Here is a 12,531-nt window from a genome sequence, read left to right on the forward strand (position 1 = left end):
TAGGAGTTGATAGAGAATAGTTCAATAGTTCCATCTTGGTCCCATGATTAGCTAAGGAACTAAAAGACCTTGCAAAAAGAGCCTTACTTGGCTGGATAAGCCTTATAATACTAGGATGCACAAGATGCAGCAGAAGTACTTGCATACTGCAGCCATTCACTCCATCAGCACACAGCACGCCTTGAAGTTGAGTTCTTTTCACAGATGTTTGTATCATCTTCACTGTCGGGGCAGTTAAGCCTAGATTCTCATTCCCTGTGACACACAGCATTCCATCACCACACTGCACAACTATCACTGAAGCATGCACAGAGCTTACAGTTATGGTGCACTAGTGGTGCTTACAGTATCTGCATCTGGACTCTGAGTGGACAGGAACCACATGCAAACGCATGTTTCATGGGTGACCTACCTTCAGGTATTGTCCTCTACCAGTACTGGCCTGTGCAATCCAGATATGACCTCAACAATTCTTGGTAGTGAGCCAGCATAACAATAACAATAACATGGCTGCTTGTTATCAGCAGGAACTCAGGAAGCCACCACTGCAGGTGCTATTCTCAGCGACAGCCAGCATCCCTATCGACAACAGGAGGCACAGCCAACACGGGACTATTTACCTCATTAATTCATGTTCCGAAAATAGTCGAGCTCAGCAGTACTTGGGCTGGTACAGGCCTGTGAGAAGCAAGTCATCTCTGGGAGTTGCTCCTGGCAATTGCACCAACCACTCTGTGGTCCCTCATTTGGAGTATACTCCTGACCAGCATTAACCATTGCAGATCCTAGGCTCTATTTCAGCCATCATCCAACTTGCAGATCACCATTTTGTGATGTGCCCCACTATGTTAAGACTTCATTACAAACCTATCTAGTAGAATTACTCTATAGTGTTATCTCTTCCTGTAACTCACATCACGTCTGAACAGTACCCAGTAATATTCAGTTAGAACTTACAGGCTGAAAGGCTATAGTTGATATATAAAAATGCTTCTTAACATTTCATCTTCAACAGCAGGAGACATTTTCTGTGGTAAAATGACTACTGCCACTAAGGCTTAAGTGGCTGTCACATTTATAGAGTATGTGGAGGGCCCCACTATATTTTCCATGATGCCAACTCTGGAAGGTGACATCATTCTCGATTAAAAATAATTTATTGTCAGTCCAAACAGTTTTTTATGCTGCTGAGCAACAGTCATACATTAATTTTTAAATGAACACATTGCCATTTGACTGTACTTTTTCAACTGACTGAGTTTATGTCATTAATATACACACATCAAAAAAAATGTGCATCACTTCGGTTCAGAGAATTCTGGAACCTGTACAGAAAATTGGAATAGAGATCAACATTAATATCATTTACACCCTTATTGTTGCTCATGAAAACCACACATTGCCTGTTGTACCACCATACAATGAGACCTTCAGAGGTGGTGGTCCTGATTGCTGTTCACACTGGTACCTCTTATACCCAGTAGCCCTTTCTCTTGCATTGATGCATGCCTATATTCATCATGGCATGCTATCCACAAGTTCAGCATGGCACTGTTGGTCCAGATTGTCCCACCCATCAACAGCGATTCGGCATAAATCCCTCAGACTGGTTGGTGGGTCACGTCGTCCATTAAAAGGCCTTCTCAGTCTATCCCAAGCATGTTCAATAGGGTTCATGTCTGGAGAACATGCTGGCCACTATAGTCAAGTGATGTTGTTATCCTGAAGGAAGTCATTCACAAGATGCGCATGTTGGGGGTGCAAATTATCGTCTCTGAAGACAAATGCCTCACCAATATACTGCCAATATGCTTGCACTATCGGTCGGAGGATGGCATCCACTCATCATGCAGCCATTGCGGCACCTTCCATGACCACCAGTGGCGTACATCAGCCCCACATAATGCCACCCCAAAACTTCAGTGCTGCACTCACAGGACAGTGTGTCTAAGGCATTCAGCCTGACCGGGTTGCCTCCAAACACGTCTCCGATGATTGTCTGGTTGAAGGCATATACGATACTCATGGATGAAGAGAACATGATGCCAATCCTGAGCAGTTCATCCGGCATGTTGTTGGGAATTTCTGTACCACCCTGTATGGTGTCATGGTTGCAGAGATGGATCTCGCCATGGACGTTGGGAGTGAAGTTGTGCATCATGCAGCCTATTGCACACAGTCTGAGTCATAACACTACGTCCTGTGGCTGCATGAAAAGCGTTATTCAACATGGTGGTGCAGCTGTCAGAGTCCCTTAAAGCCGCAATCTATAGGTAGTGGTCATCCACTGCAGTAGTAGCTCTTGGGCAGCCAGAGCGAGGCATGTCATCAACAGTTCCTCTCTCTCTGTACCTCCTCCATATCTGAACAACATCGTTTTTGTTGACTCCTAGATGGCTGGACACTTTCCTTGTTGAGAGCTCTTTCTGGCACAAAGTAACAATGCAGACACAATAAAACCACAGTATTGACCATCTAGGCATGGTTGAACTACAGACAACACGAGCTGTGCACCTCCTTCCTGGTGGAATGACTGGAACTGATCGGCTGTCGGACCTCCTCCATCTAATAGGCGCTGCTCATGCATGGTTTCTTACATCTTTGGGTGGTTTTAGTGACATCTCTGAAGAGTCAAAGGGACTGTGTCTGTGATACAATATCCACAGTCAACGTCGGTCTGCAGGAGTTCTGGGAACCAGGGTGATTCAAAACTTTTTTTGATGTGTGTATATTGCGGGACATAAAGCTCAAAATTAGCCATAAATTAAGAAAATGACTCAAGTAAATCTGCTTTTACTAAATATGATGTGCTCCCACTATTATTTACTGATTTTTTTAACAAGATGGTGATTTTACATCTGGCATTTCATGGAGATCCAATATTTTCCTTAATTTATGGCCAATTTTGAGTTTGATGTTCTGAAATATATGTTAATGACAAAACTTCAGCCACTTTAAAATGCAATAAAAGGTCAAACTTGGCTCATAATTAAATAAACAATGATACAGTCAATTGGTGGTGGGTTCGTTTAAAAAAAAGTTCATGAATTGCTACTGCTTCTCTATACATGCATGCATGATAATGCAATGTTCTTGCTAAAGCGCTCATCTCTCTGAATTTTATTTCATTGTTTCCAACTCAAAAAGCATGTTCTGCCACAGCCATTTTTTCAGTATATCCCAGGCAACTGTTCCTTTTCTGTTCAGCTAAGTGGGTGTTGACACTTCTTTTCATAGATTAATACAGACTGGTCTGCAACTGCATGGAATTTTATATACCCCAGTAGCTACTAGGGTGTGCCATGCATCTTTTGTCATTCTTAAATATTCATTGATTTTCTTGGTGGGTCTGAAGATCATTTCAACCCTGTACTTTGCCAAAATTTTCTCAGTCTGATCCATAATTTTATTAATGAATGGGAGAAAAACTTTTCCACTTGGTAGCTGTTGGTGCTCAGTATTTACAGCTTGTTCTCTGTGAACCACTTTACTTGGAGAATGAATTACATCATGTAGGTCAGGTTTCAAGAAAAATGGATATGCTGATAAGGAGATTGGTCGAGCACCTCATCAAAGAAGAGAAGCATCTGGAAGAGCAACAACAGCCACCATCTGGAAAAGCTTTTCTCCTGTTCATTAATAAAATTACAGATGACATTAGGAAAGTTTTGACCAAGCATGAGATTGAAATGACCTTCATACCCACCAAAAAAGTTAATGAATATTTAGGAATGGCAAAAGATATACGGCACACCCTAGCAACACCTGGGGTATATAAAATTCCATATGGTTGTGTACAAGTATATATTTAAACTTTGAAAAGAAGTGTCAATGCCAGAACAACTGAACAAAAAAGGTATTGTAGCCTAAGACATACCAAAAAACTAGGCCCTAGCAGAACATGTTATTCAAGTTAGGAACCATGAAATAAAATTCAGTGAGATAAGTGTTTTAGCAAGGACATCACATTATCATGCATGCATGTACATAGAATCAATAGAGATTCACAAACACAACAATAATTTTAATAGAAAAGAAGATGGTTTGAAGTTAGATAAAATATGGATGTTGACTTTGTGCCAACAGAATGACAGGTGATTATTTTTATTTTTAATCAAGAATGATGACACCATCCAGAAGTAATCATAATCATAGAGTTGGCATCATGGAATGTTTGGTGGGACCCTATATGTGCTCTATAATAAATGTGAACCCCACCTCAAGCCTTTGTGGCAGTAGCTATTTTACCTCAGAAGATTTCTCTCACAGTTGGAGGCAAAAAATTAGGAAGCAATTTTGTATACTGACCACAGCCTCTCATCTTGGAAGTTTTCACTGAAGAAAACATCTGTCATGAAACTCTACATTGTATGATTAAACACCCCTGTGGGGAGGATATGTCAGTATTGGTTCAGCAACTGGAGGGACAACTCAACAACCATGTATGCTCACTTTCCTGTTACCCTGCCGGGATACTGTGACATTTCACAAATTTCTGAAGGTGAGGAGAATTTTCTACTCAGCACAAGCTAACTGTATTTAATACAACATAAACTAGTGATGCTATGGAAGCAGATCTACCAGATATGGCAAGAACTGGTGGCAATTATCAGTAAGCTGTTATATCTCCATTTATGTCAGTAATGTAATGCACTGCTGTGACTAGAATAAGGTGGATGGGCTAATATTCAGGACTACAAAACTCAATGCAGAAATGTCACAAAGTAGGCAGAAGAGGAAGTTTGATGGCTTACAGAGAGGCAGGCCTGAAACATCAGTTGTGCCAATTCTTGAATGGTTATTAACCTGTCTGGGAGAGAATTAACCAAAGAAGAAGTTAAGTTCTATTGAAAGGATGTAGTTTTGCAGTGACACCACCAGCAGTTCACACAATGGACATTATAGTAAATGCTGAGGCAGGAATCTGGCTGCTATCATCACAATCCACTGATGAAATTAGGACAGAAATGCACAGAATATTATGAAAAGTGAAGCCACCTAACAGTAATTTGTTTCCAATGGAAAGAAAGGCATTGAGGGAGATCAGTGTGAATAAGGGCATCATTGTACTTACAACTGACAAAGGTAAGGTCACAGTTTTGATGAAGATTGAAGATTATCACAAGAAGATTTTTGACCTTTTGGATTCAACTACTTATAAAAAGCTTCAGAAGGATCCTAGAATGAAAATTGTAAGAACCACCAATCAACTGGCAAAACAGTCTCCTTTCTCTTCAGACAATAACACACAGCTCTGCAGAACATAAGCTTATCCATCCAGACTATATTGCCACCCAAAGGTGCCTAAGCCTAATGTTCCTCTGAGACTGATTGTGATTGCCATAGGATCTCCCATCCATAAGGTGGCCTGAAATCTCACCTCCTTCTGCAGCCATATTTTGGTAGAACTAACAGTTATATTAAAAACTATGTGCATTTTCTTGAAAAACTAGAGGAGATTAACATCAGTGCAAGTGCTAATCAGGTCAGCTTTGATGTAGTGTCCCTGTTTACTATTGTTCCTGTAAACGCAACTATTTCAAACATAACAGATTTTTTCTGACTAATGTAGTGACTTTATTTAGGCAATGCCTTACCACAATTTATTTCCAATACAACAATGAATTTTATGAATGAATCGATGGGGCCGCTATGGTCAGCCCTCTAAGTCTAACTGTTGCTAATTTATTTAAGAAGTTCATTGAACAGCAGGCACTGCAGATGGCCAGCAAAAAACCAGCTAAGTCTTACCATTATGTGGACAGTACCTTTGTAGTGTGCAATCATGGGGAAGAGGAGATGGACATCTTCTTGGTGTATCTATGTGGTATTAACCCAAAGATACAGTTTACAATGGAGAAAGAGACAATGGTCACTTAATTTTCTGGATTCATCTGTAATTAAATGGCTCAACAGGACTCTGGACCATAAGATACACAGTAAGGACACGCACACTGATTGATACCTCCACAAGGAATCAAACCTTCACCCTAGACAAAATAGAGGTGTCATAAAAACCTTGGTGGACAGAACCAACAACATCTGTGAGCCAGTTTTTTTGCCAGATGAATTAAATCATTTACAGTTGTCCTTCAAGAAAAATGGATATGCTCTTAAGGAAATTGATTGAGCATGCCATCAAAGAAGAAAAGAAACTGGAAGTACTGAGCAACAATGGAAACAATCTGGAAAAGTTTTTCTCCCTTTCATTAATAAAATTAAGGATCACATCAGGAAAGTTTTTACTCTTAGGCCTTAGTGGCAGTAGCTGTTTTACTTTGGAAGAGGTCTCCCACAGTTGGAAATGAAGTGTCAGGAAGCAGTTTTACATATTGACCACTGGCCTTTCAGCCTGCAAGTTTTAACTGAAGAAGACACTGACTGTGAAAGCCTACACTGTATGATTAGTACTCAGTTGTGTTATTGCTTTTTATAATTGTATCCAGAATAAAAAGGTTATTATTTCCAGTCTCCTGGACAGCTGTCATTTCTGCATGCACCTTCACCACTCACACAAGCAAATACTTTAGCGCTCACTGTTCCCCATCCTAGGACCTTGGGTTCACCAAACTTGTACCCAGCCAGTGAAGGCTGAGCTCCCTGTGATGCTCACCATTTTACGTGACCCAGGAGCCCCATGTAGCTTATCAAATGCTGTGGGTGCAGTGAGTTTTATCCTGAGGAAGGTTTGGTTGCCACTGGGATTCAATGACAAGCATATTAACGGCTCCAGTGTTAATGTTCCCTACCATAAAATACCTTCACCATCTGCCTCAACAATATGCTGTTAGCAGCTGGGATGCATCATGTCATCTAGTTTTCAGTGTGCTTATACCTTACAATCAGCATGTGCAAAAATGTTCAACAAATTTGCAGTCCTAGTGCCCTCTTCCCATGCTTCAGTATTTTTTGGTGATGTCTTCACATTCAAGTTTATCTTGGTACCTAGATGCTTGTGTTGAGCAGAGTTACATGTGAGAGACCCATAATGAGAAAGTAGTTTTAGATCATATGCCTGCTCACCAGTTGCTGTCCATTATTGAACAAGAAGGTGATCTGCTGGTCAGTGCCCCTGTTCTCTGCTAATTCAGTTCACTTTAGTTGGCAGTGATCCCCATCACCAACACATTTTTGCCCAGGCATTTGACTCTCCTGGTTATGGTTTTCCAAAAATTGAGGCACTCATAGTATAATTTTGACACAGAGACACATGGAAATCACAGAGCCTGCACAGCGTCAGAGATGGACTGTTCTATGTGTCGGTCACCAATGATCAAATGCAGTGGCACCACATATCATGTACAATCTGCACTTGGTTTCCATGAACTCTGATAATGTCCAAATCATGTGACGTGCCAAACTATCAAATGGTGACAGAAATTTTCTTTCTCCAACACAGTAGCTATCTCTAATTCAGTTGCTCATGGTTATATATTATAGAAATATCTTATAAATGCTTAATTTATCACTGAACATTATTTTAAATGAAAAATATTTGCCCATAGAAAGTGAAACTCAGATGAACAAAGCAAAACAAAATAAAACATATGAAATCTTAATGAAAGGTAATATTATATATTAATGTGTTCATTGCACTATAACCTTTTTGTCAATAAAGTTAGATTCTTACTTTCAAGTTGTTTGTAATGCTTCTTGTTAGCAGAAGAATATTATTTTTAAAATAATTTCTTCCATATGTGAATTGTATTTTGTACAGTGTAATATCTTTGTAATACATATCATTTTCAGTCGAGAACTGTTGCAGTGTATTACCAACACTGACCTATCAGACTCTGCATTTCCTTACTCAACAACACAGCTGATTCAGCTGGCAGGACATCTTTGTCGAGCATTCAGGATTAGCTATGTAGGTGAACTAGGCTGGGAAATTCACATACCATGGGAATCTTGTTTACCAATTTATAAAGCTATTACAGAACAAGGAAAGAAGTATGGTCTGCGACTGGCTGGATTTAGGGCACTCAACTCCCTTGGCTGTGAAACTGGTAAGTGAAGAACAATACAGTAGCAAAAATTCTTCTTGTGTGATTCTTTTTTCCAGGCAGCTATAATGATTGCCCTAGGTCAATGGAAGGATCATTCTGGTATAAATGTACAATTTTTAGACAAGAGAAAAAGTTATCATCAGGTATGCTGATGAAAAGATAAGTTTCTGACAATCTTTGAAGTTAATATATGCTGGATTCATTGGCAATGTGGGCTGTTATACATTTCACAAATTGTTAAACTGGCGAAAGAAACCTGCTCTCAGAACAAATGTCACAATGAACAATACACCTTGAGAACATTGTAATCAGATGGGAAGCTGATATGCATGACAAACTTCTGCAACTTAATCATAAATGAATATTCATAAATTAAAATTATTGATATCTTCATTACTAACAACTCAGGGTACCACCTCGGTAAGACCTTGTACTTGACTTCAACTGCATAAGTAAGTGGAAGTTAACATCTACACCTACATCTGAACTTCGCAAGTCACCATACAAGAGTGGTTTGATAAGACCAGTAAAAAAAGGAAGAAAAAATGTTTGTTTCATAAACAGTTCACTTTACTTTTCAACATAGTCAAATTTAAGGATATACACTTGGTCCAGTGATCCTCCAGTTTTATCATCCCATCAGGAAAATAGTTTCTGTTGGACTCTGCAAAAAACACATTGACTGCAACTATCACTTTCTCATTTGATGAAAAGTTCTTCCCAGCAAGCCAAAGTTCCAAGTTAGATGATAGAAAGATGTCATTTGGGGGCTAAGTCTGGTGAATAGGCTGGGTGAGGAACCAGTATAAAGCCCAGTCCATGCAATATTTCCACTGCTATTGCTGATGTGTGAGATGGTCCATTATCCTGATGAAATAGCACTTTTTACATGTCAACCTTGGTCTTTTTTCAGCCATCATAAGTTTTGTATGATCCAACAACAAAGCATGATAGGGTCTGGTTATGGTTCTGCATTTTTCCAAGTGATCCGTGAGGATTATTCACTGTTGATCCCAAAAAACAGTGGCCATCACCTTACCAACTAACAAAATGGTCTTTGCCTTCTTTGGTCCATTTTCACCAGCCCTTGTCCATTGTTTTGACTACCATTTTGACTCTGGTGTGTCATGATGGATCCAGACTTCATCAAAGGTCACAAATCAACACAAATATTCTTGTGAACTGCAACTAAACATCACCAGACATTGTGTTGAAGTGTTGTAATAAATGCCCTTTTGGTCAACTGTGAGCAATCAGAGCATCCGTCTCACATACAGCTCCTTTATAGCCAATTTTCCATGCAGGATATTATGAATTCACTCATTTGAGATGCCTATAATATCAGCAGTCTCATGAATTTTTATTCAATGATCTTGCACTGCCATATCATGGATTATGCTGATGGTTTCCATAGTGGTGACCTCAGTTGGACAGCTGGAGCATTCTTCATCTTTGGTGTTTGTCCAACCATGTTTAAATTCATTAATCCAAATTAAATGGTTTCCAATTATAGTGCAGAGTCTTTGTGAGCTCCACCCAATTCTGTTTTGATTTGTGCACCAGGTTAACCACTCAAATGTAAATCTTTACTAACAGCATGAAACTCAGTTTTTTCCATTTTCAATTGCAGTTACACACTGACCAATTCAGACAGCTGTTAACAGTGAACTGCATGCTAACATTACTGAAATTCTTTATACAATCCTTGGAGTAATCAAGCCTACCTAACATTAATGTGCAACAAGAACATTCTATGCTTTCATGGAAATTTATCAGACTTATCAAACAACTCTTTTATGGTGTGTGGTGTATTGGAATTGTTAACCTCCTTTTCTATATTATTTGGAGCTAAATGCAGAAAGTAAGACTGTTGGTAACATCCTGTGTATGCCAAAAATCTCCAATTTTGTTCTCATTGTCATAAAATGAGACATAAGTTGGAAGAAGTAACATATTTCTTGACTTGTGTTGGAATGTGACTTCTGGAATTTTAGAGTAAGGCTCTGGAGGATGTATAGCTTGTTTCTTGTAGCATCTCCTGGTGGAGTTTGTCAAGCATTTCTGGGATAATCTCACATTAACTAAACAAATTCATAATGAGACATATAGCTCAGATTTAATTTTTCTAGCTCTTCGATTAATACTACTTTGTAAGGGTCTAAGAGTAACAAACAATATTCAAGAACTGGTCAAATGTGGATATGTGAGAGGCATCCTCCATGGATAAATTAAACTTTCTTAAGACTCTCTCAAGCTCACTGAAAAATTTCTCGTAAGGAAGCATGAAAGAGTATGATCTCATTGTAAACATATCTCTTCAAAGCAGAGTGCTGTGGTGTAATACTGTGTTCTGCATGTACTATAACTGTCAAATCATGTTCAACTTAGCTTCCCCTATCAACCACAGTGTATACTGTCTGCATTATGTGGAAATTTCTGCTATTTTAGAGTTTGTTACACAAGTCTGTTAGCATGCATAACCTTGTTAAAACAAAATATCAAGTAGAATTCTGAGGAGTTACAGGGGATTAGCAATTTTTCCCTCAAAATTTTCATTTATTACACCAAAAATTATTTTCTTGGGTATTTCATCTTCAGTTCTTAAATTGACCTTGTAATCATTCTAATGTAACAGTTTCATAAATTGAAAGAGAATCAGAAAGATGATTCTACATTTCCATCTAAACCTAAACCTACATTTATACTCATAGTCCACAGGTGACCTTATAATATGTGGTAGATGGGGAATTGTGTACCACTGTCATGTACTACTGTCACTTCCTACCTTTCCTGTTACAGTTAAAAATCATGCAAAAGGAGAATGGTTGTTGCTAAGGTTCTGTGTCAGCTCAAATCTTTCTAACTATATCTTCATAGCCCTTTCACGAAGTATAGGTAGGAGGAAGAAACATATTTGTTGACTTCTAAGAATGTACACACTCTGAATTTTAACAGTAAACTACACAATAATGCACAGTACCTCTTTTGCAGCATCTGTTATTGGAGCTGGATAAACCTCTCTGTGGTGCCTTTGCATTTTCTAATCGAATCTGTGACAAACCTTTTGCTCTTCATTTTGTTGATGTATTCGAGGCCAGGATAATATTGGGTGACAAGGGGGATGCTTCTGTGTGGTCTGGGGGTAGCAACATTGTTGTTGGATGGGTAGGAATGTATTGCTAAGGACATCTGTTTGTGGGCAAGGTCTCCAGGATAGTTGCGGAAGAGGAAAGCCCCAAAAAATGTCTCTCAGCTCTGGTAGACCAACACCTCTAATCTATCACCCGCAGACTCCCATCCTACATCAAAGACACAAACGATTTCCTAGAACACCTCAAATCCAATCCCACTCCCCTCCCACCTGAAACCTTTCTTATCACCATAGATGCTACATCCCTTTACACAAACATCCCACATACTGATGGTCTCTCTGCCCTTGAACACTACCTCTCCCAACACCCACCTGAAGACCTTCTAAAAACCTCATTCCTTATCACATTTACCAATTTCATCCTCACCCATAATTACTTCACTTTTGAAGGCCAGACCTACAAACAAATCAGGGTAATGACCATGGGAACTAGGATGGCTCCATCCTATGCCAACCTCTTCATGGGCCAGATGGAAGAGGCTTTCCTGAAGACCCAACAGCTGCTTCCCCTGGCCTGGTATTGGTTTATAGATGACATCTTTGTGGTCTGGACTCATGGTGAAGAAACCCTCCTTAATTTCCTCCATAACCTCAACTCCTCTTTTCACCTGGTCCTTCTCCAAAACCCAAGCCACCTTCCTGGATGTTGACCTTCATCTTGTTGAACTTCACATCCACACCTCTGTCCACATCAAACCCACAAACAAACAACAGTACCTTCACTTTGATAGCTGCCATCCATTCCACATCAAACGCTCCCTTCCCTACAGCCTAGGTATTCGTGGCAAAAGTATCTGCTCCAGTGACGAATTCCTCAACAATTACACCAATAACCTGACCGGTGCTTTCCTCTCCCTCAACTATCCTGCAGACCTTGTCCACAAACAGATCTCCCGAGCAATGCATTCCTCCCCATCCAACAACAATGTTCCTACTCCCAGACCACACAGAAGCATCCCCCTTGTCACCCAATATTATCCTGGCCTCGAATACATCAACAAATTACTCCGCCAGGGGTATGACTTTCTCAAGTCAAGCCCTGAAATGAGATCATCCTTTGACAATATTCTCCCCACACCACCCAGAGTTGCCTTTTGTCACCCCCCTAGCCTCTGTAACATCCTTGTCAAACCCTACAATATTCCCAGACCACCTTCTCTACCCAGCAGTTCCTACCCCTGTAACCGAGCCCACTGCAAAACCTGCCCCATGCATCCTCCCACAACCACCTACTCTAGCCCCGCTACTGGTAAAACATACACAATTCAAGGCAGGGCCACATGTGAAACAACACATGTCATTTATCAGCTGACATGCCTGCACTGCACTGCCTTTTACGTTGGTATGACGACAACTAAATTGGCTGAGCACATG

The 12,531-nt window shown here is 39.9% G+C and overlaps 1 protein-coding gene across 1 annotated transcript in view; it reads left to right on the top strand.

The window, feature by feature from the left end:
- The window catches only part of LOC126470544 (sarcosine dehydrogenase, mitochondrial), a 263,068-nt gene that overhangs the window by 210,151 nt on the left and 40,386 nt on the right, over positions 1–12,531 (top strand). The window contains exon 14 of the mRNA XM_050098476.1: positions 7,750–8,006. Within this exon, the coding sequence (XP_049954433.1) occupies positions 7,750–8,006 (257 nt within the window). The remainder of the gene's footprint in view (positions 1–7,749; positions 8,007–12,531) is intronic.

This window comes from Schistocerca serialis, chromosome 3 (assembly GCF_023864345.2).
Source record: "Schistocerca serialis cubense isolate TAMUIC-IGC-003099 chromosome 3, iqSchSeri2.2, whole genome shotgun sequence".
In the NCBI taxonomy this organism is placed as follows: domain Eukaryota; kingdom Metazoa; phylum Arthropoda; class Insecta; order Orthoptera; family Acrididae; genus Schistocerca; species Schistocerca serialis.